This window comes from Pinus tabuliformis, chromosome 4_1 (assembly GCF_031772625.1).
Source record: "Pinus tabuliformis cultivar Carrire ecotype Pingquan chromosome 4_1, CPIR1, whole genome shotgun sequence".
In the NCBI taxonomy this organism is placed as follows: domain Eukaryota; kingdom Viridiplantae; phylum Streptophyta; class Pinopsida; order Pinales; family Pinaceae; genus Pinus; species Pinus tabuliformis.
In genome coordinates, this window is record NC_142303.1 from 713,559,726 (window position 1) to 713,587,249 (window position 27,524).

At 39.3% G+C, this 27,524-nt stretch overlaps 1 protein-coding gene across 5 annotated transcripts in view; it reads left to right on the plus strand.

Moving 5' to 3' along the window:
* Positions 1-27,140, plus strand: part of LOC149178122 (uncharacterized) — a 28,802-nt gene extending 1,662 nt beyond the window's left edge. Inside the window, exons 2-5 of one of the 5 annotated variants that reach the window (XR_016258167.1) lie at positions 4,686-4,847; positions 4,954-5,744; positions 25,388-25,503; positions 25,631-26,790. Coding sequence is in view for 2 of the 5 variants with exons in the window: in XM_089420271.1 (XP_089276397.1) it covers positions 15,594-15,661; positions 25,388-25,503; positions 25,631-25,743 (297 nt within the window). In the remaining 3 variants the exon portion in view is untranslated. Of the gene's footprint in view, positions 1-4,685; positions 4,848-4,953; positions 5,745-12,276; positions 15,662-25,387; positions 25,504-25,630 lie in introns of those variants that run through there. The other 4 variants (XR_016258166.1, XR_016258165.1, XM_089420272.1 and 1 more) reach the window with 4 other exon arrangements.
* Positions 27,141-27,524: the final 384 nt, after the last annotated feature.

The following is a 27,524-nucleotide window of genomic DNA, read 5'->3' on the forward strand; positions in this document are numbered from 1 at the left end:
GCATGCTGTTTTTTGCTATAAGTTTTCGTTTTCAATTTTATCATGGGTTTTCTCCGGTTCCATTGCCAAAGCGACTTAATAGCTCTGTCAATACATGAATGGATTATAGGCTCAGTATGGTCTAAATTTCGAAGGATTGTAAAAAAAGCACAAGGTTTTTAGCTTTTTTGTTGTCCAAAGGGTTGTAAATAATAGGTTAGTTTTTAACTTTCAGATAGTTATTCTGTAGAAATTTTTGTTTTAAAATACATGAGGTTTCAACCTTGTGTTGTTAATTATCCAGATGCGTTTTTGTTTGAGTATTCATCGTAGCAAACAAAATAAGAACCTAAATGATAAACGGCATTCAATATTTATAACCTAGGTAAGGGGAACTCTGGAAATAGATAGATGGCCGAAATGTCTGTTCAATCTGTAATGCAAATTGATTTATTAGAGGGAAATGCTTTTTTTTTGTAAACAAGGTAGTACTTTCTATATTTACTTTTTCAAAATTTACATTCCCAACACATCGATTAGCCAGCCACCTGCTCGAAGGAAACCAGGTGGCTATCGATCAACATTGTATCCATTCCAAACTTTAAATAAGTTCATCATCATCATCTGTATCTCCCAAGTTCCTCTCTCTGGTCTTTCAGGCATAAACATTCATAAAACTATAGACAAAAAGACTAAAGATAAAGCATCTACTCCTCATTTGAGGAGGCTATCTGAAAAGTTTCCTGCTCTTTCGGATTCATCATCTTCTTTCCTTTGTTCTGCGGCTTTACCCTTGGGCCTGGGAGCTCTCATCCCTGCTGAAACAGTTTCCACTTTAGCTCGGACAGAGTTTGCTCAATGCGGCCCAAAGCAAGGTTGTTCTTGTATGTTTGGATCTGGATGGTTGCCAATTCCTTCATTATTTCCCCTCTGTCATGTTCCGGTTCTTTGTTTCGCTCCTGTTGATTCACCACTTCTCCTTCCATGTGCTCCTGATGGAGAGTCATAGCGCAAGCGACTATGTGCTTCATGATCCAATATTGTTGCAAAGTCCTGGTATAGAGAGATTGCGTGCCGTTTGTAGTGCCTGGGTCTTGTACCATTTCTTCCCACTCATGCAGGGGAAGCTCTCTACCTCAAAGATTTTGTCTCAGGCCACGTTCCCAGCTCCATATCTGGTCCCGGATTTCCTGCGAATTTGCTTTCATATAGGCGTCCACTAATTTCTTGACCTGTTTACCTGTTTATTTTCTTCCTTTTTTCTAGCCTGTGCTGCTTGTTTCGGCTTCCTGCTTGACATTTCTTTTGCTTCGCCTGGGTGCCATGTTTTTACTGGGCAGCTGATGCTCTGATCCTTTAGGTAGACTTGCTGGGTTGTAGTTGTCCCCTCACTATGAGTGATGTCCCCTCACTATGAGTTAGACCTATCACTGTATGAACACAATAGTCAGTTTTAACTGTTGGGGCAGTGTGATTTGAGGGGATAGAGCTACCACCCTTGTTCGTAGGTCCTCTCGAGTGATGGTTGACGCTTGAATACATATCCAAAGCCTCTCTATAGCTTTCCAGTCCCGAGTTTTCTTTTTTGAGGGTTACGCTAGGATAGTTAGCATATTTTTTCTGGGCTGCGCGGACCGTCTTGCGTTCTAGGCCCCTCCCATCTCTCCTAGGCTTTCCTATCCCCCTTCCCATTTTGAGTTCCTCTGGTTCAGGGTCCCCCTCCCTATTTTTCCCCAAATCTCTGGTTCCTATGGAAGGCACCTGCTTCCTCGCTCGGGTGATCTAGGTTTGCCTTACCAAAGGCATAGTCTCAGGGTTTGGCATTCTAGGGGCTTCCCATCTGTTGCAGGGGTCAAGGAATGATGGGTCCTTCCTTTCCTGTGAGCCCTTCTCCTTACTAATATAATCACCCTTCCCAGCCATGGATTCTCGGGGTTCTCCCTTGACCCAGACTATCTTAACTTTGTAACTGAATCTGGGGTGATGCAGATTATCCCTATCTAACTGCATGCCTACGTTATGCTTCATGCAAAAGCTTTTTTCCAAGTGAGGGGAGGAGTTTTAACATACCCATCAGTTTGGAACTGTTGTTCTATCTTCTACAGCTGTCTTTGGCCGTCGACGCGTTCTTACTCACCACCTTCCTTCTTCTGCGTCCACATGCAACATGCATGGAGTCCCTCATACTTTGTTCTTTTAACATTCCTCTGTCTTAACCTTGCCTCTAGTTGTCTCCATTTCCGACGATCCATGGCGCGTTTTCTGGCCCTTTTTCCTTGGGATTTTGCCCAAATGTCTTGTCCTCTGTGTTTCATTAATGTTTATCTTCTCCCAGCTGCTCTTGCAGTCCATTTGCTGACTCCGCATTGCCATCTGGCTCTCCTCTGCTGTCCCTTCTCAGTCCTGCTGTCCTGTTCTCCCTGTACCCACCTCCTTCCATTTCTTTCCCCACGCTTCTCGGGTCTGTCCTTTCTATTTCCTCTTCCGTCATCCATGTCCTCTCGGTCCTTTCTTCCGTCCTGTGCTGTTTCGTGGATGATCTATGCTAATCTGCCTGCGCTTGCCTGCGTCTTTCTGCCCTCCTATTTACGCCATCCGAATTCTCTTGCTATCTCTGATCTGCCTCGATTGCCTGTTTCATCTGATTCATTTCCTCATTCTGGTTGAGCTCTGCTTCTCCCACATCTAATTGGTGCTCTCTGTTTCGGCATCCCTATTTCGTGAGGAGGTCCGCGGGGGCATTTCCTTTCCTTTTTGCATGGGACGAGATAGTATATGCTAGTCTTTGAAGTTGCTTTTCAACTTCTGTGATTACCCACGCCGTCCGCCAACTTTTGCTTAGTTTTTCCGCAGTTACTCCTTGCTGTAATTGTTTTATGGTGTCTGTGACCAGCTTAGAATCCCATCCTATCTGCAATCTTTGGTACCCTTTTCGTATCGCTATCTCCAGTCCCCTATTTAGTGCATGATATTCTGCTTCATTGTTTGTGGCAATGCCACAGTCCATTGTATATACCCTTATGATCTTTCCTTCCTCGTTTCTGAATATTCCTCCTATATCCGCCTCCCCTGGGTTGCCTTTGGCTGCCCCATAAAAGTTTAGTTTTATGAATCCTGGGGGGGGGGGGTTTCCTGTAACGTTCTTCCGCTCTTACCTGTTCTGCATCTTGTATCTTCCTTGTGCTGCTTGTGTTTTTTACTTTAATTTCCAGTCGGTTCATGATGCTGGTTTCCATACCTTCCGTCTTTTAGTGTTCCTCTGTCCAGTTTCCCAGAATTATTGTTTCCCTTATATTCCCCATAATTTGGTTCCAGATTTCCCCTGTGTCATTTTTATCTTCTGAATATTACCCTGTTTTGGGCTTTACAGAGGTTCCACAGGAAGAATCCGATTGACAGGTTCCAAGCAATTAGAGGGAAGTGTTTGAGTAGAATTGCTCTTGCAACATTTTCCCTGCAATGAAATTTGGCAGGTGAATGAAAACTGATTTTGGAATCACTTCATGTTGTCATTTATGGAAGCATGACAAGTTGTGTCTTGATTTCAATTGTTAATAGTAAATACTGAACTAGCTCAACATTGGTCAAACTCACCAAGGCTTGGACTGCCGGGCCTATATATTGATGCCAGCATAGTCCTTCTTCAATCAAACAAACCAACCATACCTCTCACAGCTCGGGTGGCTTTTCTCTGAAACTCTCTCACAATGGTCATAATCTGCAAACAATCCTCTCTGTCCGAGGGAAGAGTGGTTTTCTGTGAGCATTACCAGGATTGATCTCAGACAATATCAACTAGCTTTTGCTAATCTTATTGTTATTTCACCATATCTGTTTGAATTCAATTCATGGACCATGTTCGCATAATGGGTTTCCTGTTCGTCTGTTTCCAAAGCCTGGGAAGGGAGGTGCCATTGATATTGTATTAGTTGGTGGGCGGCTCGCGCCCGACGAAGTCACAGAGCATGAATTCCAGATCAGGTAGCAGGATTGGCAGTACACATGGCATGCTTCCATATAGACGCTCGATAGAGTACGAAAATTGGGTGAGGTACACACTTGGAAAGTTGAAACACAATAGAAATGAATGAAGATCAATTAAAACGAGTGTATGCTGTTGATTGCAAAATAAAGAAATATGATATTGCCTCTTCAGCACCAGTACCATGATCCATGGATAACTGCGCGGTACCCAATGTTGGCCTCTTTCCTGGCTGATCCAGATGCCATATCATATCCCCAAATGGTATGAGGTTTCTTCAATGATTCGTTCTAAGTCTCTACAGTGTTGGGATTCTCCCACTGCCTAAGGTTTAGAAGCCATTTCACCCGGACCAGCCTTTAGTTTCTTGGCCAGGATTGCCCTATTCTTCCTTCATCGGCATTACGAGCACATAAAATCCTATCACAGCCAGCTTTGGATTTTCAGCGATGGGCTTATCAGCCATTTCCAAGTATGCTTCCTCTGTTTTACCTAAGGCCCGAGTTAATGCCTTGAGAACCTCACCATGATCCTAGTCCCCTCTTTGTTCTCAGCCTCCCGATCTTTATCAAGATGCCCTTTCAGAACTGTTGCCACAGCCTGGGCCATACTCGTTGCAGTGATGTCGAGGTTTATTATTTCAGGATGAATAGGTTGTTTTATATTATTGTGTCCGTTTGTTGGGTGATGGGTGCTTTACCGGAATTTCATTCTTTGATTACAGGTTCTTCTCCACGTCAGTAAACAAGGAAGGAAGAACTGGGTGAACTTGCACAACAGTTGGATGTCAAATACAAGCATATTTATATCCAAATCGGTATAGAAATATATGATGCTAGTTATTGTAAGAAGGCAAATCTATCCGGCCCTTATCCTGAACATACAGGTGAATATCTTGTCAAGATTAGTTAATTTAAATTCTTTGAGAGGTTGTTATTACTATTATAAGTAACTTTTAATTATGGGTGTCATGTTTAATATTGTTGCAACAGTTGGACTTCAGGAGGCCATTAGATAAGTTATTGATCTATTGGAACAGGGGAGTGAAAAAATGCTGTCAGTCATATTGCATGGTTTTGGAGGGATGGGTAAGACCACCCTCACAGATGCTGTTTTTTTGAAGTTTTATTATATTTGGAGGTCAACATTCAATGGTTCAACTTTTTGAGAACATAGATTGGAACCTGGGAGGGAACAGAACGCTGTCACAATCATTGCATAGCTTTTGGAGGGTTTGGATAATACCTTCGCGGATGCTGTTTTTGTGCTTCTATTATTTTTTGGAGTTGAATCGATATTTTCAAAAAATTGTTGAATCATTGAATATTCACATAACATTGAAGGATGTCAATATTTAATTGTTTGTTTTTTTTGAGAATATGGATTCTCAAAAAAATTGAATCTAATTTTTTCATGATGTCAATATTCTATGATTCGACTTTTTTATTGACATCCTTTATTGTTAGGTTAATGTTGAACCACATATTCAATGGTTGAACTTTCGAGAATATAGATTCACCTCCAAAATTAATACGACTGCAAAATTGAAGAGCGCAAAGATCCATTCCTGGATATTTTTTCAGTTTTTTGGACATGGCAAATATTGTGGGAGACTGAACTGGAAATATTAGCACGAAGGGCACTTATCACTAAGGACACAAGCAGGGTGGTAAGTGTACATGATTCCATCTCAACAGTTGGTCGCAGAAAGTCACAGGGAGTAAGATTCATGTTCGTTAGTGAAAGTCAATTTAAAAGGGTTTCAAATCAGAAGAAGGAAGAGGTACTAAATTTCTACTCTTTGAAATTAGTTTTATACATTTTGTTTCATGCAATGTTACGATGCCCATTTTGATATTTACTCATTTATGTTTAATAAAATATGCACGAAATCCAAAAGATTAAAGGCATTTGGTTCAACAAAAATGAGGATCACCCACAATAATACAATATTAGACTCCATGCATTAAGAATTCTTTTAAACTTGGAAAATTAACAAAATTAGAATGGAAATCGAAACATGGAAAATTGCATAAGTCCTTCTCCATTATTCTAAACTTGGAAAATAAATAACTTAGGGAAATTAACAAAATTAGAAGGGAAATGTAAATATGGAAAAGTAACCAATATAGCAGGAAAATGCAATAAAATATTTGTGAGTTTGATTTTCTTTTTTAAAGGCGGTTCCTTCTCTTTTGTTTGATCTGAGGGAGTTAATGGAGTGAAAATATTTATATTACCAGCACGGTGAGTGCCAAACAGTCAGACAACCAAATTTATAACACTTTTAACCAACTTCCTAATATGTACTCTTAACCATAATTTGTGTGTTTAGAAATTATGGTTCTCATTACACTTTTTTGGATGGGAATTTTGGAAATTTTTTAATTCCTCATCTTTAGAGTCCAAGATGAATAGACGATTGGCTGACGTACGGGCACGTGTTAAATCGAGTCAATCTATTTGATCATACCGACTCTCATACCTCATCATCCTTAATTTTGATGAGTTTGTTACACTGTTCTATAATATTTTTTAATTTAAAGGGAAAGAATGCATTTAAAGTTATATTTTAATGTTGTATAAATAGTTAAAGAATGCATTTAAAGTTAAATTTTAATGTTGTATAAATAGTTAAAGAATGCATTTAAAGTTATATTTTAATGTTGTACTATAGAATATATTTTAAATAGTTACTTTAAGTGTTGTTGTTGTAAATGTATTTCTTCTGTATAATTAAATTTTTTGCAATAGTATTTTTAAGATACTAAATGTTTTTATAGCTTCAAAAATAGATTTTAACACTTTAAAAAATATAATTTCATCCAAACTTTTATTATCATATTCCGACTTATACAATTTCACCGATACTTCGAATATAAATTGATTCTTTGTCACTTAATTTCATATATATATATTCTTATTATTCGATACACATTTTTCTAATCTGTTGAGAAAAATTAATGATTTTTCTATGTTGTAGGGGTTTTTCAAATGGGGAGCATTAGGAACTTCGGTATGGGTGTTCGAAACTGCTAGAGGTTTCTCCAAAATTTACAAGAAACGATTGATTAAAAGTGACAATATTATATAATAAAAAAAATCAAAAAATATTTATTTTATTTATATAATTTAAATTTCTTATATTTTTAAAATTTTAAAATTAAATTTTAATATAATAATGTTAAAGATGTTAGATCTGAGACTTTTGTGATCTATATTGTAGATAAACGTCTTTCATATTAATCACATCATTAGGATTTGGTCGATGTTTTGAACCAACCAATGTGGTTCATCCTTAGGACAAGGTTGAGGATGAACCACATTGGTTGGTTTGAAACGTCGACCAAATCCTAATGATGTGATTAATCCGAAAGACATTTATCTACAATATTAAAGATATTAATAATATTAATTCAATACCCCGATCAGGGTGCGAGCTGGATGACACTCCCATCAATTTGGATTTAATGCGAAGGACATCGGGGTACAAACCCACCACCCCCCACACGCTCGAGGTGATGGGTGCGGTGGCTCCTTGCATGAAAGCGGTAAATACCTCTGCGGAAGGTGGCAACGACATTATGTTAGTGGTCGGGCTTGGTTGATTCAGTGTCCAAGGGATTGCAGCGTGGACGAATGATGCTGATGGCAGAGATACGCTACAGCTCCAAGAAAGGTGGTGGACTATTTGTCTCCGGGTGAGGGTAACTTGGTATGTTAATTGTTTCTTCTCCCCCTCCTCCATGCATCCGATTGTTTGGTCATGGGATTTGGTTTTGCATGGGGTCGAATTGTCTGCAAGTGGGAGTAACTGGTGATGCTGGAAACCACTGGCGCTAGTATTATTGCTGTAGTATGCTATCCTAACTGGTATGGTCTCTGTGTCGGTTTGTTATGAAATTCTTCTCCCGAATGGTGTTCTATGGGATGCGTGATTGTGGCGCTAACTCTGGGGAATGCTGCTGTGGTTTGGTTCGAAGACCCTGGGGTTTGGGGTTAGGTCGTCTTCAACTCTGCTTGTAGGGCTATTTAACTGTAATTTATGGGGTGGAGGGCAAGTTTTACCCCCTGCATAACTGGTGGTCCCGTCATTGTAAACATTTTGCTGTCTGTCTTGCTATGTTCCACACCCATGGCCTTCGTGGAAGCTTCTGCGGGGTTACAGTTGAGGGTCTGCACCATTATGGGTTTGGGGATTATTATAATGTTGTTGCTGTTGGTCATGGTGGTCTCTTAAACTCTTTCTGGCTACTATGCAAATTGGCTATGGGGTAAGGAATCCGAATTCCTGTGTGGAATGGAAGGCCTTGATAGGATGCATGGACTAAGACTGGCGGAGATTCAATGTTTTTTATTATGGCAATTATTGTTTCGTTCTCCCATGGCAGGTGCGTGGGGTGGTAGGTTCACCAAGAAGCGAAGGGCTTCTAGGCTTGGGCTACCACCTGTTCAGGCATCTAACAACACCCAACTTTTCACTGGACACTGTGAGCTGGTTGTGATGGCAAGGGCTGCAAATGTTAGGGGCCGTGGTAGGAGGCCTCGGGTGACAGTGCAGGAGGAACACCCCAGTTCCTCAGGCAACAGAACAAGGGGCCGTAAGTTAGTAGCCAACATCATCAATGATGTGGCCAATGCATATTGTGAGGGGACCAGTGAAGAGATCAGAAGATTGATTGAGGAGTGGGAAGCAGATTTGAACCGCCAGGCGGGGTCGACGAATATTGAGATGGAGGACTCGATTGATGGTACCGAATCTTGGGCATACTCGCGGGCGAGTGGCCCAGTTTAAACATACTTTGTATTTGTATTGGACCATGAAAAGTCTCCTGGGCAAAGTCTTGGAACAAATTTCAGTGAGCATGGCAACATCAATACAAGACTTCCCCAACTACAAGCATGACTTCCAGAAACTTCAGTTCTAGCTGCAAAAACAGGATGGATGCCTACGCCGAATTGAGGATCACCTCCCCTGCCTTCTCTCACAGACAATGTTCCCTGTGCTGCTTGGTTCCAATGTTAAGGACCCGACCCCAGTGAAATTTGCTTCTGCCGAGGGTGATGAATAGGATGATAATCAGATTCAATTTTGATTAGTATATATGCGGTTAGCTTTTAGTTTTCAGCATGATGTTTTATATGTTCATAGGCAAATAGTATGTGGACACGGTCATGATATATAGACTTATATAGCTTGGTTAGAAAGACTTATCATTTTTTGCTACTGGATGGTTTATCATGCGGTTAGGTGGCCAACATACTTGTTTCCCTTTGGGCAAGTTGAGGCAACCTAACTACTCATGTGGATGTAACTTGCTTATATTTAATGAAAATGGAAGGATTTACCAAACTTACAAAATATATATATATATATATATATCAATAATCAAAATTAATTTAGAACAACATTGGAGTTTCAATGAAACATTTCAAAAAAATTTAAAAACCATTTACTTAGTACTATTTAGGATCCAAATGAAAAAGTCTGTATTTCAAAACACTATTAAAGTTTGACAGTGACAATCATAAGTGAATGTTTGCGTCATGTCAACTAGCAAACACTTCAATGCTTATAGGTTACAATAGTTCCTTGAATGTTTGTGTCATGTCCACTAGCAAACACTTCAATACTTACAAAGTTATAGGTTACAGTGGTTCCTATAAAGTTGATGTTGATAAGCAATTTGCAACATCCAATTGTGTTGCTCTTTAGAATGATGACATTTTTTAATCCCTTGATTTTCATTCCCCATCAAATGGGCAACAACCTTATTGTAGCTTCCCCTAAATATGAATCCACATAGATTGCATGAGTATTTTTGAGATCCATTTTCATTGTCAAGCTTGGTGACAAATTGTAAAAATGGTTTGTTTGCTAATCATTTGTTTAAAGTTAAAAACTTAAACCCCTGCAAAGAGGAATTGAAAACAATAAACATGAGTATGATATTGTGATGTATGAATGCCATTTGCTTAATGAACCAACAATTAGTAAATTTAAAATTAGTATTACCTATTAAGTTGGCACTTGGTACATGCAAAATGTTAAAATATTAAATCAAAATGTTTAAATATTAAAATCAATTAAAATTTTTAAGTCATTATACGAATATCAAATTCAAATCTAAAAATTTGAAAATGTAAATAATTTAAGGGACACTTTTCAATTTTAGAAGCATAATGAAAATCAAAGAACTCGTCATAAAAATTTTCATATTGCTAGCATGCCCAATGTAGTACATAAAAAAAAATGGCAAATGCCCAAAATGGCAAAGTAACACATGGTTCAAAAATGTTGAAAGGCCAAAATATAACATTAAAGTTGAAGATGATCCTAAAGGTTTGTCTTTAGCGTCAAGGCTATCCATATAGGCATGAGACTCGCTAGGCACTTCGATTCAATCATCATCGTTAATATCATCATCACCATCATTATTAACATCATCATTACCATCATTAGTACCAAGATCACCTGCAATGCTTCCGAAGGTATGCCAACTAAACCTACATTTGGTGAAGGATTATCCTCATCATCTTCAATTTGAGAACCATCCTCATCATCATCGTGCTGTAGGGCCCTCTAAATACTCAGGTAGCTTCCTTGAGCGAAGTCGAAGACTATTATGCATATAACTCAATTTCTATGATCTCTTAGAGGTAATCCTATTCCTCTTAACAGAGTGAATGAAACTGTAATTGGACCAATTCCTTTCAACTACTGATGAATTAGAAACCTGAGATAGCAAGCACGAGGCAAGATTTCGAAGCTTTTGGGCTTCCCCCATACATTCTCCACCATCCAACGAGATTCTTTTGTGCATAAATGTTGATGTACACCCTTGCATCTTGAGATAATGTGGAAGGGTTTAAGGTACCAAATTCAATAAACTGTTGTTGCATTGCATTTGCTTCATTAGGTGTATAGGTTTTGCTTATGGCATCAATAATGCCTTGTTTTACTTCTTCATCATCAGTGGTTAGAACTCTGCTTGGTCTCTCCATATACCCAAGAGTTGGGAAAAAATCAGCTCTTATAACAAAAGGAAGGCACTATCAGTTTAGCAAATATTAACTAATATTTAGTTATAGCAAGCACGAGGCAAGATTTCGAAGCTTTTGGGCTTTCCCCCCATACATTCTCCACCATCCAATGAGATTCTTTGGTGCATAAATGTTGATGTACACCCTTGCATCTTGAGAGAATGTGGAAGGGTTTAAGGTACCAAATTCAATAAACTGTTGTTGCATTGCATTTGCTTAATTAGGTATATATGTTTTGCGTATGGCATCAGTAATGCCTTGTTTTACTTCTTCATCATCAGTGGGTAGAACTCTGCTTGGTCTCTCCATATACCCAAGAGCTGGCAAAAAATTGGCTCTCATAATAAAAGGAAGGCACTATCACTTCAGCAAATATTTTCAAATAACTAATATTTAGTTATGGGTGAAGTTATGAGATGTTAAGATATTGGGAGTTGACAGTTTGGATATTTTTCAATAATGTTTTATCTATTTTTGTCTAATATTAAATTACTTTTAAAGAGATTATTTATTTTTATTTCTATGTATAATAAAAAGTAATGTTAGATAAATAATTTATTAGGTATATGGTCTCTTCATCCAATTTATAATAACTAAAAATATCTATAACATAGAGTAGATGACCTTTATTACAAACTAAATATAATGTAAAGCAAAATTGAAAACTTAAATAATATATTACTTAATTATTAAACATTTTAATATTAAATAAATTTAATTAAAGTTAATTTAGTTTAAGCTTCAACATCAATATTTATAAATAAATACATTTCTTGAAATCTATATTTATTACAATAAATTAAAAAATATATATTTTTCTGACAAAATAATTTTAATTTAGACTTCAACATCAATATTTATAAATAAATTAAAATACATTCTTGATATCTATATTTATTACAATAAGTTAAAATATATATATTTTTATGACAATTTTATTTTACAACATTTTCTTATTTTTTTATTTTTTTATGGAAGAATATATTAGTCTAACATAAAAATGACTCATCCTTTTCATAGATTGTATAATTTAAATTTTGTATGATTTAGACTAAGCAAATTAATTTATTTTTTATCATTACAAAAACTCTAAAAATAAAATTTTATGTTAAAATAAAACACACTAATTTGATAAAGTAATAACTATTTCCATTCTTAAAATGATAATAAAGAACTAAATTAATACACAAATCTATAATTTAATACATTTCTTTAATTTAGAAACAAACATATATATGATAACATGTTGTCACTATTGCAAATTTTTTATCAAATGCATACCGTAACAATGATTTGGTTAAACACAAAAATTAATGCACAAATTTATATTTGAATACCATACTAGAGAATTCATACAAAAGCTCCATGCATTGTAGGTCTATTAGATGATGTACAATTATAAAAGTTTCCATTACTCGCAATATAAGAACCATCCTTTGACTAGTTGCCACATCTTATATTGTAGGTGAGAAGAAGATCTCATTTTTCATTACTAAGAAAAGTGTGCGTATGGCACTAGGGCTTGTTTGATATGTATAGATAAACTATGAGACTTCATGAAGATAGGGCAATGTATTGTTTTTGAGTTACTCCACAAATGCATATGTAGAATGGTATGCACTATGAAAGAACCTATGACAACTTGTAAGCAAACAATATCATCCAAAACCTACTATTGAAGCAACCAATATACAACAATAGTAGGATTCTTCTAATTTGTCATCCTTTGGGTTGATACATTGCCTTGATTTAATTACAGATAATTCCCTAAATGAGATAACCATCAATAATAGAGAATACAAATGAGAATAAAAATATAACATATATTTTATCCCGATCGGGGTGATGGAGTGGGTAATCAAAACAATTATGGGTGTCAGAGGCCAAGAGGCGCAAGGATTACCTACCACTGCCAACACGATTATACCGCAGGGCGTGGTGGAGCCCTGCATGACGACAGCGACATCAGAAGGGAGAAGTGGCGTTTGGTACGTAGGTAAGAGGAGAGGTGGTGAGGACGACGGCGTAAGGTGGATGGGACGACAGGTAGGTAAGGCAGAGTATGAGAGGAAGTGTAGAGAAGGGAGGAGAGCTAGATTGCAGGGTAGCGGGAGAACGAAAGCGGAGGACCAGCCATACTTGCATTCAGCAAGCAAGCATAGCACCCACGGGTAGGTTAACTGTTTTCTTTCTGTAATTCGTGAAGGGAAGTCTAGTATGCCGGGTGGGGGAAGGAATTTGTGCCAGATGGGGAAGGAAATACCTCGGGGAGAGGTTATGCTGCGCAGCAAGAGCAAAATCAGTGAGAAAGAGTGGCCTTGTAGCTTTGCATTGATGCTGGCCAGGCTTGAGGGCATAGTAGCTATTAGGGAGTGGTGCATTTTGCTCAGGACCAAGGCTAGCGAGGCTAGAGAGGATTTTATTTAGGTGGAATGGAGGACAGAGGGTCTGGAGAAGTTCCTCAGGCCAAATTTCTGGGTAGATAGGGGGAGTTATGACAGCAGAGAAGAGCAAGCCTGGGAGGGAAAGCTGGGTAGGGGGCTAAGAAAGGAATGGGGGACATGCAGAGGAGGTAGCGCTGCTAGGGGAGGGAGTGGCGATGGCCAGCAAGGTAGGGGGAGGGAGGAGAGTCTCAGCACGCAGTTCCCTTTGTTCGCTCTATTGGGGTCGCACAGGAAATGGGTTAATCTGAGGGACCTCAACGGGGGAGGAAGGGACAATGGAGGAGAAACATAGACTATGGGTCTGATCGAGAGACAGGTTGGGGGGAGCAGGGAAAAGGTGAAGCCCACCCCTGGGTCACCTGATAACCTGGGAGCAACGGAGTGCAGGCAAAGGGGAGGTAGGGACGGAGAGCAGAAACCCTATGAGGCAATTGGCATATGGAATGGTAATGGCTGTTTTATCCTGACATTGAATTGTGACCATTGTGAACAGGTAGCAGACATTGGTGACATGGCGCGACCAACCAGAGGAAGAGGTCACGGAGGACGAGGAAAATTTGGTCCTCCTTCAAAGGACCTGGAAACCTCGGAACAGAGGCAAGGAAGATGACCCATGGACGAGACTGTCAGGGCGGCTGCAAAGCATACAAAGAAGGGACGGATGTAGGGATCCGAAAAATTATAGAAGAAATGGAGTAAAGAATTATGGAAGAGGATTTTGAGGACGAAATGGAGGAATGGAAAGACCACATTCCAGATCCAGGGAACACCAGAGGGTGACTATCCCAATTCAAATAGACCCTGCATTTGTATTAGTTCATGAAAAGACTGGTAGGAAAAGCAATGGAACAAGTGTACATGGGGATGGCTTTGATCATCAGAGATATGCCAGACTATAAAAAGGACCTGCAAACTATCCAGTTTCAGCTCTGCAAGTAGGACATAATATTGGACCGTATACAACGACACATTCCATGTATTGTTGAAATGACACCAGCACCTAGAGATTCAGCTGAAGATCCAGTGACAGTTGAGTCAGAACCGGAAGACCTCAAAGAATAGTTGAGCACAATGATAGCTCAGGTTTTTGTTTTTTTAGCGGCTAGCTTTCTTTTATATGCATGCTTATGGGATCTAAGACTATAGACTGGGCTTTAAATAGTTATATATATATCGCTTGGGTAGAAGGACTGATAATTTACCATTTTTTGATGGCTTACAATATGCATAGGTGGCCAACAGACTTGGTTTTCCAATGGGCAAGTTGAGGCCACCTATTAACTGTATGTGGTTTCAGTTTGCTTTTATATAAATAGAAAAGGAGGCTCTACCTAAGCTTACAAAAAAAGAAGAATATAACATATATTTTGAATACCACCATATCAGACATAGGCAATTTTTATTATTAAATGCCCTTCATCAAAACACAGAGAATGTCTAAAATGACGCAAAAGTAATTTGTACTTATTGTTTCCTCGTAGTATAAATTGCCCATTTTAGAACATTAATATTTCTTCACAATGGTTTTAATTTTTCATTGATAAAATAAGTAGTAAATTATATCTCAAACAACTTTCGTTTTCTCCATATTTCAATTATTGTTTTAATTGTATATTACCAACTTAACTCAAACACACTCAACAACCGAGGTGTAATACAACAATTATTATTTCAATTCAAAGTACAAATTTTGCAATTCAACAATTCCAATTTAGCAATCCTATCCACCTCTCTTTACACCTTTTCAGACAATTGCTAATTTTATATTCAGTGGAGACATGTGATACAATTACTAATTTAAAATCTTATATTTACACTCATCATAATCATCTCATATATTTATCTCACTTTTTAATCATCTCATATATATCTTACCCTCAAATGTAGTCTTTCTCAAAATACCTCTACCGGGTTAAAACTGAAAACTCCGAACAACCACCTAATGTGCTTTTGGATGGCAAGCATGAGAGCAAATCTATGTGTGTAATATGTGTTGAGAGACGCCCTCGCATTTTAACTGGCATCAAGCTGTTCCAAGGGGCCCGGGAAGGAGGCGAACTGGGAGTAAACCGAAGCCGCAACAGAACCTATAGCCCCAAAAGGAACCGAACCCTCCTCGCAGAAAACATTATGAGGAGCGATATATGTTCACAGACAGACACTCCACTCTGCCCACAGGCTTTCTCGTCCGAAAATTTTCTCTAGACGAGAGGTTCGTATTTTAATGTTTTCTTCTCATTTTCAGTTTTCATATATTTTTAATGAAGTTGTCTTCAGTCAGCGATTCCTGGCCATGCGTTTTACATCGAACGATATGTGGGGTTTTCAATTATGCATTTATTTCATTTTAATAAAAAGGCTATTCTGGAATAAATTGTGGTTTTCCACATATTTTTTCCTAGGGGTTTCATGTGAAAATCATGAGGTTTGGTAAATCTAGGGTTTATTGTAATTGCCGGCTATACATTTTAATCATCGAATAATGTATTTGGGTTTCAATTTATTATTTACTTATTTTTGTTTTAAATTTGAAATAAAAGACTACTTTGGAATTGTGGTTTTCCATATATTTATCTGTGGGGTTTCATATAAGAATCTTCAGGTTTGGTAAACTTAGGACTTGCCGTGATTACAGTTATTTTGTTGATTTTAAGCTTCAGCAATGACAATGCAGTTCTGTATGCGACCTATGACGATGAATCATCTTCCACGTTGAGACCATAAGGTTGCTTAGCTGCCATTTTGTAGCGGTAGTTAGTTAGATTGAATAATTTGGCAACCGGTTTTACAGGTTTAAATGATTTTGTTAAAAAACCATGGGAGTTACATTCAGAGACTTCTAACTGGCAGTATTTAATCCAACATACTTGTCTTCCCTTAATCTTAACGGATGGCAATTACAGAACAGTGTGCAAAATGGATGGTTTTTTTAAAAGGAAGCCCATCTCAATTTACTAACTTGATCAAATGACCCTAATCTACTAACTTGATCAAATGACCCTAATCGAAATTGTTTGGTGTGGTAGTTAACTAGATTGCATAACTTGGCAACCGGATCATGAGCTTGGGAGTTTCCAAGAGTAAATGATTTTCTTCAAAGAACTTTGGGAGCTACTTTCAGAGGCTACTAAAATTTCCAGGATTTAGTTCAACATACTTGTTTTGTCTTCAATCTCAACAGATGGCAGTTGCAGAAAAGTGTGCAAAATGGATGGCTTTTTTTATAGGAAACTTACCTCAATCAAATGACCTTAATTGAAATAATTGCAGTGGTAGTAAATTAGATTGAATAAATTGGCAACCAGCTCATGAGCTTGGAGGTTTGCAAGGGTAAATTCTTTAAGAGCTATTTTCGGAGACTACTAAAATTTGCAGGATTTAGTTCAACATACTTGTCTTGTTTACAATCTTACGTATGGCAGTTATCGAATAGTATGCAAAATCAATGCGTTTTTTTATAGGAGGTCTATCTCAATTTACTAACTTGATCAAATGATCCTAATTGAAGTAATCTCGAACTTTGCATGTGTAAAAGGACTATAAGTAGTGGACGTGCTGTTTTTTTCTACAAGGTTTCATTTTCAATTTTATCAGGGGTTTTCTCTGGTTACATTGCCAAAGCGACTTAATAGCTCTGTCAACAGATGAATGGATTATAGGCTCAGTATGGTTTAAATTTCGAAGGATTGTAAAAAAAGCATAAGGTTTTTAGCTTTTTTGTTGTCCAAAGGGTTGTAAATAATACGTTAGGTTTTAACTTTTAACTTTCAGATAGTTATCCTGGTGCATTTCTGTAGAACCTTTTGTTTTAAAATACACGAGGTTTCAACTTTGTGTTGTTAATTATCCAGATGCATTTTTGTTCAAGTATTCATCGTAGCAAACAAAATAAGGAGAACCTAAATGGTAAAATGGAATTCAATATTTATAACCTAGGTAAGGGGGACTTTGGAAATAGATAGATGGCCGAAATATCTGTTCAATCTGTAATGCAAATTGATTTATTAGAGGGAAGGGTTTGAGTAGATTTGCTCTTACAACATTTACCTGCAATGAAATTAGGCAGGTGAATGAAAACTAATTTTGGAATCACTTCATGTTGTCATTATTTCAATTATTGATACTGAACTAGCTCAACACTGGTCAAACTCACCAAGGCTTGGACTGCTGGGCCTATATATTGATGCCAGCATAGTCCTTCAATCAAACAAACCAACCATACCTCACACATCTTGGGTGGCTTTTCTCTGCAACTCTCCCACAATGGTCATAATCGGTAAACATCGTTTCTGTCTGAGGGAATAGTGGTTTTCCATGAGCATTACCAGGACTGATCTCAGAGAATATCAACTAGCTTTCGCTAATCTTATTGTTATTTCACCATATCTGTTTGAATTCAATTCATGGACCACGTTCGCATAATTGGTTTCCTGTTCGTCTATTTCCAAAGCCTGGGAAGGGAGGTGCCGTTTATATTGTATTTGTTGGTGGGCAGTCCCGTCACCTAATGCGGCAGTCGGGGTGCCAAAGCCAAGCAAATGCTCTCCCACAGAGCGGTGCATGGCAGCGAACTTGTGGAATCCAGGCTGTTGTCTCGCGCCCGACGAAGTCACAGAGCATTGATTCCAGATCGGGTAGTAGGATTGGCAGTACACATGGCATGCTTCCCTATAGATCCTCGATAGAGTATGAAAATTGGGCGAGGTACACACTTGGAAAGTTGAAACAAAATAGAAATGAATGAAGATCAATTAAAACGAGCGTATGCTGTTGATTGCAAAATAAAGAAATATGATCTTGCCTCTTCAACACCAATACCATAATCCATGGATAACCGCACAGTACCCAAGGTTGGCCTCTTTCCTGGCTGATCCAGATGCCATATTGTTAAGTTTAGGTATGTTCTATGCTTAGAGCAATTTATTTCAATTTTCACAGTTAGCTCAATATCTTTAGCAATCACATCAGCATTAAAGTAAACTGCAGATAGAACATAAACATAAATCGCAGAAGACAAGCCAAGACGAGGACACAAGATGTGGCGCTAGCTAGGGACAAACCCTAATGTGGGGAAACCCTTGATCAATTCTTCTTATCTGTTCTTCAATAGTTCAGCAGAGAGAGAGAGAGATAGTACATTTATAACAGAAGTCAATACTTCGACTAATATATTATCTTTACATGAGATCAGTTTAAGACATGCTGCTTCAAATGATTCTCCAAGGTGATTTATTCACCTATCATGTGCTGCATCTCGTCCATATGCTGCACCTCACCGTGTTGCACCATGCTGCACCCATCATCACAATACTGGACCTCATGCTGCTGCTGTCCCAGTGTTTACCTAGTGCCACGACGGCACCATGCTATGCGCATGTGCTTGCTGCACCATTGCTGCTTTATGTCCTAGCTGCATCAAGTACTATATTACTGTCCCACACATCACTCTGCTTGCAGCTGTCCATGCTTTACCATGCTGCTGCTGTCCATGATTCTTCATGCTTTTAGCTGTCCCATGTTGCATCATGTTTTACCATGCATGCCATAATACCTCATCATAGCCATGATGTCCCATGTTGCATCATGTTTTACCATGCATGCTATAATACCTCATCATTGCCATGTTGTCCCATTGCAGCACCTATGTCTAGCAATACTGATCATATGTATTGCTGCCCATTGCTGTTATGACTGTGTTCAGGTTAGGGCTACCACACAGTTAGGAGATAAGTCCTTTTAGGACTGCAGTTTATCTTGAAGAGCTTTCCCTCATGCCACGCTGCCCTTTGAAGGTGTTGTCCACCCTTGACAGTCCTTGACACAACCTCAGTTGTGTGCTCTAGCTTGCAGCGTAGCACAACAACTAGTTGTAGCACTCCGCCTTCCCAAATGATACCCAAAAAACAACATTTCTTTCCTCATGAACTCGGGCAAGCTGACAACACTTACCTGCACTCAAGTGCATACATATACAGCCCTGAATCTCTCGTCCTTGTGACTGTGGCTTCCTTGTCTTGTTGCTGTCCATGCCCACGTTGCTTCATGCTATGATAAGGTCCCTTCTGCTGCGAATGAAGTCCTTATGTTGCGGCTAAGGCCTTGACTCAAGGCGCCTCTTGACAACATTTTAGGGCTTCCTCTTGACAGTGGTTTAGGGCTCCCATTAGCTACGGATAAGGGCCTTCCCTTTGCTGCAGTTAGAGCTCCCTTTGTTGCGGATTAGAGCCTTCCCTTTGCTGCGGATTAGGGCTCCCTTTGCCGTGGATCAGAGCCTAACATTTGCTGCGGATTAGGGCTCCCTTTGTTGTGGATTAGAGCCTTCCCTTTGCTGCGGATTAGGGCTTCCTTTGCTGTGCATTAGAACTCTTATTGACTGCAGCTAGGGCTTCTTAGATCTGCGGCCAGATCTCCACCAAGGCTGCGAATAGGGCTCTCCTAGATGACTGCGTCTAGGGCTCTTTTAGATGACCTTCTCCATTGCATCTTCCTTGAGAGAAGACAAACCCAAAACAAGTGGAGAGAGGGATATCATGAGAGTTGTGTTCTCAAATGATTCAAGGCACCTTTATTTATACAAAAACGTGGAGCACATGAGGGGTTTATTTGGTTGCTGGTCGACCTTGATGAATTGTCCCATAACACAAATAAATTCATATCTCCATGAATACTTATCGGAATCGGACAATCTTTAGATCAATCCTACACCTCTCGATGAGAGGGATCCAAGAAAAATATCAGCTGCCATTAATAAGATGACCCACATGGAGTTTGGCCCTAGTTGCCAATTTTAACACTCCCTCTCAACTAGGGAGGAGTGAGGACTCCATCCGTTGATCTATACGTCTGATTGTACTACCTCTGCCATTAGTGCCCTGCACTGTTCTGCTCTGCTTTGCTGAACCATGAAGAAGAAGAATTGATCGACAATGTCTCATACCATTCTCTATTGACCCGAAGTTAGTTTCATCTGAAGAGAATGTCATATCACTCTTATTGACCCGAAGTCAGTTTTATTGGTCCCAGATCAATATCACAAGAGTGTCTCAAACCACTCATACTGATCCTAGATCAGTTTCATTGATCCCAGATCAATGGAGGTCATCTTAGCATAGGGAGTACGGTAGATACAACGATGCGTCCATCGATAGTACTACTATGGTCCCTAACCCCATTTCCCTGCTCATTGATCAGATGAGAGGTACTTCCTATGAGTCCTAGACTGCATGGGTAGTATGCCTCGATAGGAGAACTAATCATCCTGTCCACAGGAGAACGAATCATCCTGTCCATTGGTCGCCACAAGAGAACTAATCATCCTGGCCCACAGGAGAACTAATCATCCTGGCTCACAGTCGCCACGGGAGAACTAATCATCTCGGCCCACAGGAGAACTAATCATCCTGTTCCATAGTTGCCACGAGAGAACTAATCATCTCGGCCCACAGGAGAACTAATCATCCTGTTCCATAGTCGCCACGATGTGTCACAGGGAAAGGTTGAACCTGTCACCCTGTACATAGCGCACCACCAGGGGAGGGTGAGTCGCCTTGTGGTCGTATGTCGCTCCAGTAAGTACCCCAAGCCCTCCAGAGCTCCCAGAGCTCAGTGCATGCAACATGTAGGACCCTTATACGAAGGTCTCTCAACGACTCCAAGTCGTTCGGGAAAATCATAGATTTGACCTTTCCTTGGGGCTTTGACAAAGTGTCTACGACTTATACATCAGTCTCAATGCGGTGGAGTGTCCTTGCTCATCGACTTACCATATCCCAGATAAGGTAGTATCTGATGTCTATCTGTTGGGGCAATCATTGAATACGAGATTCCTCAATAATCGAATCCCCCCCTGGTTGTCATAAAGAATCGCAATGGTATTCATGATGTGTACAAACAACTCACTGATGAGCTTCCACAACTAGGCAACTTCACACGAGATCATACTCGTAGCTATGTATTCGGCCTCGGCGGTGCTTATAGCAACCGACTTCTGCTTCCTGCTCATCCATGATATCGAAGCAGAATCCAGAGAGAACCAACACTAAGAAGTGCTCTAGCGATCCTCCACATTTCCTGCCCAGTCAACATTCGAATAATCATGCAACTTTTATATTTCCGGCAGTGTATCTCAATCCATGAGAGATTGTGCCCTGAAGATATCTCAAAAGATTCTTGGCACCAATATATGTGAGGCTCAACCAAATATGAGCTCACCATGCTAAGTGCAAAGCATATATACGGACAAAAGTTCACGAAGAACATCAATGTAGATGAGTTTATGAAACTCAGAGGCATTTCCCAAATCTGGTCCGGCATCACCACCATATAACTTCTGAAAGTTAAGATCCTCAAGGTAGTCACGAGCTTGCAGTTTACCATTCCATATCTGGAATCCAACTCCCTCTTACTTCTGCAAGTGAGAGGGTCTGCACCTATCAGAAATAGGTCGTCCTCAGAAGGTGCCGATATGAGAGGTCTATCATCCACAACCTTTGAGCAATGGTTTGAATTGGTTTCACTCCTAGTGAATCTCAGCTTCATCAGACAACTATCAATTTTCTCATACTATGCCCGGGGTGTTATACTTCAAGCCATAAAGGGCTTTCTTCCACCCGTATACATGAGATTCCGAATCATGAATCTCAAACTCCTCGGGTTGTTCCAAACCTGTGGACCTGCTACATGAGGGGAATGGTCCCCTTGTAAGATTTGCCTTCGGTACATCTCAAACATGTACCTTCATGCTCTTCTTGAATTCAGGCATCTGACTCATATCAGGTAGGGCCCCATAAGTAGACCTTCGGTGCTATAGATCAGATGTGTCAATTGATATGGTCCCCAATGGACCATCCTGCAACTTGATACAAATTGCCAACCCTGAACTCAAAATCATCTTTAGAAATTTTTATTTTTTAAACATGTACCTTTCCATCGATGAATGCCACCTTGAAACCTTTGACTTCCATTGCCGAAATGGACACCAGGTTCTTCTTGCGATCAGGTACATAAAAGAGATTCTGTAAGTGAATCGAGTTACCCTCATTCAATTGAGAGGTAACATTCCCTACACCCTTTTCGGGATAGGTGGCATCGGCTCCAAGTATAATCCCACGATTGTTTCCATCTCTACCAAATTAGAGAGAGCACCCTTCTATCCGATGGAGTGCCTTGAAGCACTACAATCAATAAGCCAAATTCCCAAAGAATCTGAAGGAGAGGGCCAATACAAGATATCACTTCTTTATCTTATCAGAAACAACATTTGATTCTTCATACCTGGGGTTCCTTGCTTTCTTGAAGAGTCAGTCGTTACCTTGATGACCTGCACTGTCATTCCTCTGATCATTGAAGATGTCCCTGGAATGATTGTTATCATCATCAAGTGATGTGTCCCTGCCATTCAGACACTCCTTCGCATAATGGCCGAACTAAGATGCCTTTCCTTCCACCCTGAGATCCAGTCTTCCCAATGAAGTGATCTTTAGGTAGGCCATATTCCGCTGCGCCATTCTGATAATATTCTCTGCTTCGATTTCACCCTCAGTGAATTTGAAGAGGGATGAAGAACCCATTGATCCTTTTGTCCTTTCCTAATTGTCTTTGGTGATTGCTCTCTCACTCTTGCTTGGGCATTGTCTTCGCCTCAACTCTGATACCATCTTATGTTTAGGTTCTATGCTTAGAGCAATTTATTTCAATTTTCACAGTTAGCTCAATATCTTTAGCAATCACATCAACATTAAAGTAAACTACAGATAGAACATAAACATAAATCGCAGAAAACAAGCCAAGACAAGGGGACACAAGATGTGGCGCTAGCCAGGGACAAACCCCAATGTGGGGAAACCCTTGATCAATTCTTCTTATATGTTCTTCAATAGTTCAGCAGAGAGAGAGAGAGAGATAGTACATTTACAACAGAAGTCAATACTTTGACTAATATATTATCTCTACATGAGATCAGTTGAAGACATGCTGCTTCAACTGATTCTCCAAGGTGACTCATTCACCTATCATGTGCTGCATCTCGTCCATATGCTGCACCTCACTGTGCTGCACCATGCTGCACCCATCATCACAATACTGGACCTCATGTTGCTGTTGTCCCAGTGTTTACCTAGTGCCACGGCTGCACCATGCTATGCCCATGTGCTTGCTGCACCATTGCTGCTTTGTGTCCTAGCTGCATCAAGTACTATACTGCTGTCCCATACAACACTCTACTTGCAGCTGTCCATGCTTTACCATGCTGCTGCTGTCCATGATTCTTCATGCTTGCAGCTGTCCCATGTTGCATCATGTTTTACCATGCATGCTATAATACCTCATCATTGCCATGCTGTCCCATTGCAGCACCTATGTCTAGCAATACTGATCATATGTATTGTTGCCCATTGCTGTTATGACTGTGTTCAGGTTAGGGCTACCACACAGTCATGAAATGAGTCCTTTTAGGACTGCAGTTTATCTTGAAGAGCTTTCCCTCATGCCACGCCGCCCTTTGAAGGTGCTGTCCACACTTGACAGTCCTTGACACAACCTCAGCTGTGTGCTCTGGCTTGCAGCCTAGCACAATAGCTAGCTGTAGCACCCCGCCTTTCCAAATGATACCCAAACAACAACGTTTTTTTCCTCATGAACTCGGGCAAGCTGACAACACTTACCTGCACTCAAACACATACATATACAACCCTGAATCTCTCCTCCTTGTGACTGCAGCTTCCCTGTCTTGCTGCTGTCCATGCCCACGTTGATTCATGCTATGATAAGGTCCCTTTTGCTGCGGATGAAGTCCTTCTTATGTTGTGGCTAAGGCCTTGACTCAGGGCTCCCATTAGCTACAGATAAGGGCCTTCTTTTGCTGTGGTTAGAGCTCCCTTTGCTGCGGATTAGAGCCTTCCCTTTGCTGCGGATTAGGGGTCCCTTTGCTGTGGATTAGAGCCTTCCCTTTGCTGCGGATTAGGGCTCTCTTTGCTGCGGATTAGAGCCTTCCCTTTGCTGCGGATTAGGGCTCCCTTTGCTGTGCATTAGAACTCCTATTGACTGCAGCTAGGGCTTCTTAGATCTGCGGCCAGATCTCCTCCAAGACTACGGCTAGGGCTCTCCTAGATGACTACGTCTAGGGCTCTTTTAGATGACCCTCTCCACTGCGTCTTCCTTGAGAGAAGACAAACCCAAAACAAGTGGAGAGAGGGAGATCATGAGAGTTGTGTTCTCAAATGATTCAAGGCACCTTTATTTATACAAAAACGTGGAGCACATGAGGGGTTTATTTGGTTGCTGGCCGACCTTGATGAATTGTCCCATAACACAAATAAATTCATATCTCCATGAATACTTATTAGAATCGGATGATCTCTAGATCAATCCTACACCTCTCGATGAGAGGGATCCAAGAAAAATATCAGCTGCCATTAATAAGATGACCCACATGGAGTTTGGCCCTAGTTGCCAATTTTAACACATATCATGTCTCCAAATGGTATGAGGTTTCTTCATTGATTCGTACTAAGTCTCTATAGTGTCGGGATTCTCCCGCTGCCTAAGATTTAGAAGCCATTTCACCCGGACCAGCCTTTAGTTTCTTGGCCGGGATTGCCCTATTCTTTCTTCATCGGCATTACGAGCACACAAAATACAATCACAGCCAGCTTTGGATTTTCAGCGATGGGCTTATCAGCCATTTCCAAGTATGCTTCCTCTGTTTTACTTAAGGCCCGAGTCAATGCCTTGAGAACCTCACCATGATCCTAGTCCCCTCTTTGTTCTCAGCCTCCCGATCTTTATCAAAATGCCTTTCAGAACTGTTGCCACAGCCTGGACCATACTCGTTGCAGTGATATCGAGGTTTATCATTTCAGGATGAATAGGTTGTTTTATATTATTTTGTCTGTTTGATGGGTGATGGGTGCTTTAGCGGAATTTCATTCTTTGATTACAGGTTCTTCTCCACGTCAGTAAACAAGGAAGAACTGGGTGAACTTGCACAACAGTTGGATGTCAAATACAAGCATATTTATATCCAAATCGGTATAGAAATATATGATGCTAGTTATTGTAAGAAGGCAAATCTATCCAGCCCATATCTTGCCAAAATTAATTAATTTTAATTCTTCGAGAGGTTGTTATTACTATTATAGATAACTTTTAATTATGGGTGTCATGTTTCGTATTATTGCAACAGTTGGACTTCAGGAGGCCATTAGCGAAGTTATTGATCCATTGGAACAGGGGAGTGAAAAAATGCTGTCACAGTCATATTGCATGGTTTTGGAGGCATGGGTAAGACCACCCTAACAGATGCTGCATTTTCGAAGTTTTATTATATTTGGAGGTGAATCTATATTCTCGAAAGGTTGAACCATTGAGTATTGAGGTGAATTTATGAAAAGTTGAATCATGGAATGTTGACAACATTTAAAGATGTCAACAAGAATGCTGTCACAATCATTGCATAGCATTGGAGGGATGGGTAATACCTTCGCGGATGCTGTTTTTGTGCTTTTATTATTTTTTGGAGTTGAATTTATATTCTTAAAAAATTGTTGAATCATTGAATATTCACATAACATTGAAGGATGTCAATATTTAATTGTTTGTTTTTCTTGACAATATGGATTCTCAAAAAAATTGAACCTAATGTTTTCATGATGTCAATATTCAATGGTTCGAATTTTTTTTATTGAGATCCTTCATCGTTATGTTAATCTTGAACCTATTGAATAGTTATTGACATCCTTTATTGTTATGTTAATGTTGAACTTTTGAGAATATAGATTCACCTCCGAAATTAATACAACTGCAAAATTGAAGAGTGCACACATACATTCCTGGACATTTTTTGATTTTTTGGACATGACAACTATTGTGGGAGACTGTGAACTGGAAATATTAGCACGCAGGGCACTTATCACTAAGGACAGAAACAGGATGGTAAGTGTACATGATTCCATCTCAACAGTTGGTCGCAGAAAGTCACAGGGAGTAAGATTCATGTTCGTTAGTGAAAGTCAATTTAAAAGGTTTTCAAATCAGAAGAAAGAAGAGGTACATATCTATTCTTTGAAATTAGTTTTATGCATTTTGTTTCATGCAATGTTACAATGGCTATTTTGATATTGACTCATTTATGTTTAATAATGATATGCACGAAATCCAAAAGATTAAAGGCATTTGGTTCAACGAAAATAAGGATCACACACAATATTAGACTCCATGCATTGAGAATTTTTTTAAACGTGGAAAATTAACAAAATTAGAATGGAAATCGAAACATGGAAAATTGCATAAGTCCTTGGCAACTAGTTTAAACTTGGAAAATAAATAACTACGGGAAATTAACAAAATTAGAAGGGAAATGTAAATATGGAAAAGTAACCAATATAGCAGGAAAATGCAATAAAATATTTGTGAATTTGATCTTCTTTTTTAAAGGCGGTTCCTTCTCTTTTGTTTGATCTGAGGTAGTTAATGGAGTGAAAATATTTATATTACCAGCACGGTGAGTGCCAAACAGTCAGACAACCAAATTTACAACACTGTTAACCAACTTCCTAATATGTACTCTTAACCATAATTTGTGTGTTTGGAATTTTTGGTTCTCACTACGCTTTTTTGGATGGGAATTTTGGATTTTTTTTTAATTCCTCATCTTTAGAGTCCAAGATGAGATAGATGATTGGCTGACGTACGGGGCACGTGTTAAATCGAGTCAATCTATTCGATCATACCGACTCTCACACCTCATCATCCTTAATTTTGATGAGTTTGTTACACTGTTCTATATTATTTTTTAATTTAAAGGGAAAGAATGCATTTAAAGTTATATTTTAATGTTGTACTTTAGAATATATTTTAAATACTTACTTTAAGTGTTGTTTTTTATTTCAAATTTATTTCTTTGGTATAATTAAAATTTTTCCAATAGTTTTTATCTATGTTGCACAAGTTTCTTTTACGCGGGTACTTCTGATATGCGGGAACGAGTATCTGGCATGGCTAGAAGTATTGCCCAAATTTACAAGAAACGTCAAGTTGGGAGCGGCAATAATATAATATATTAAAATTTAATATATATT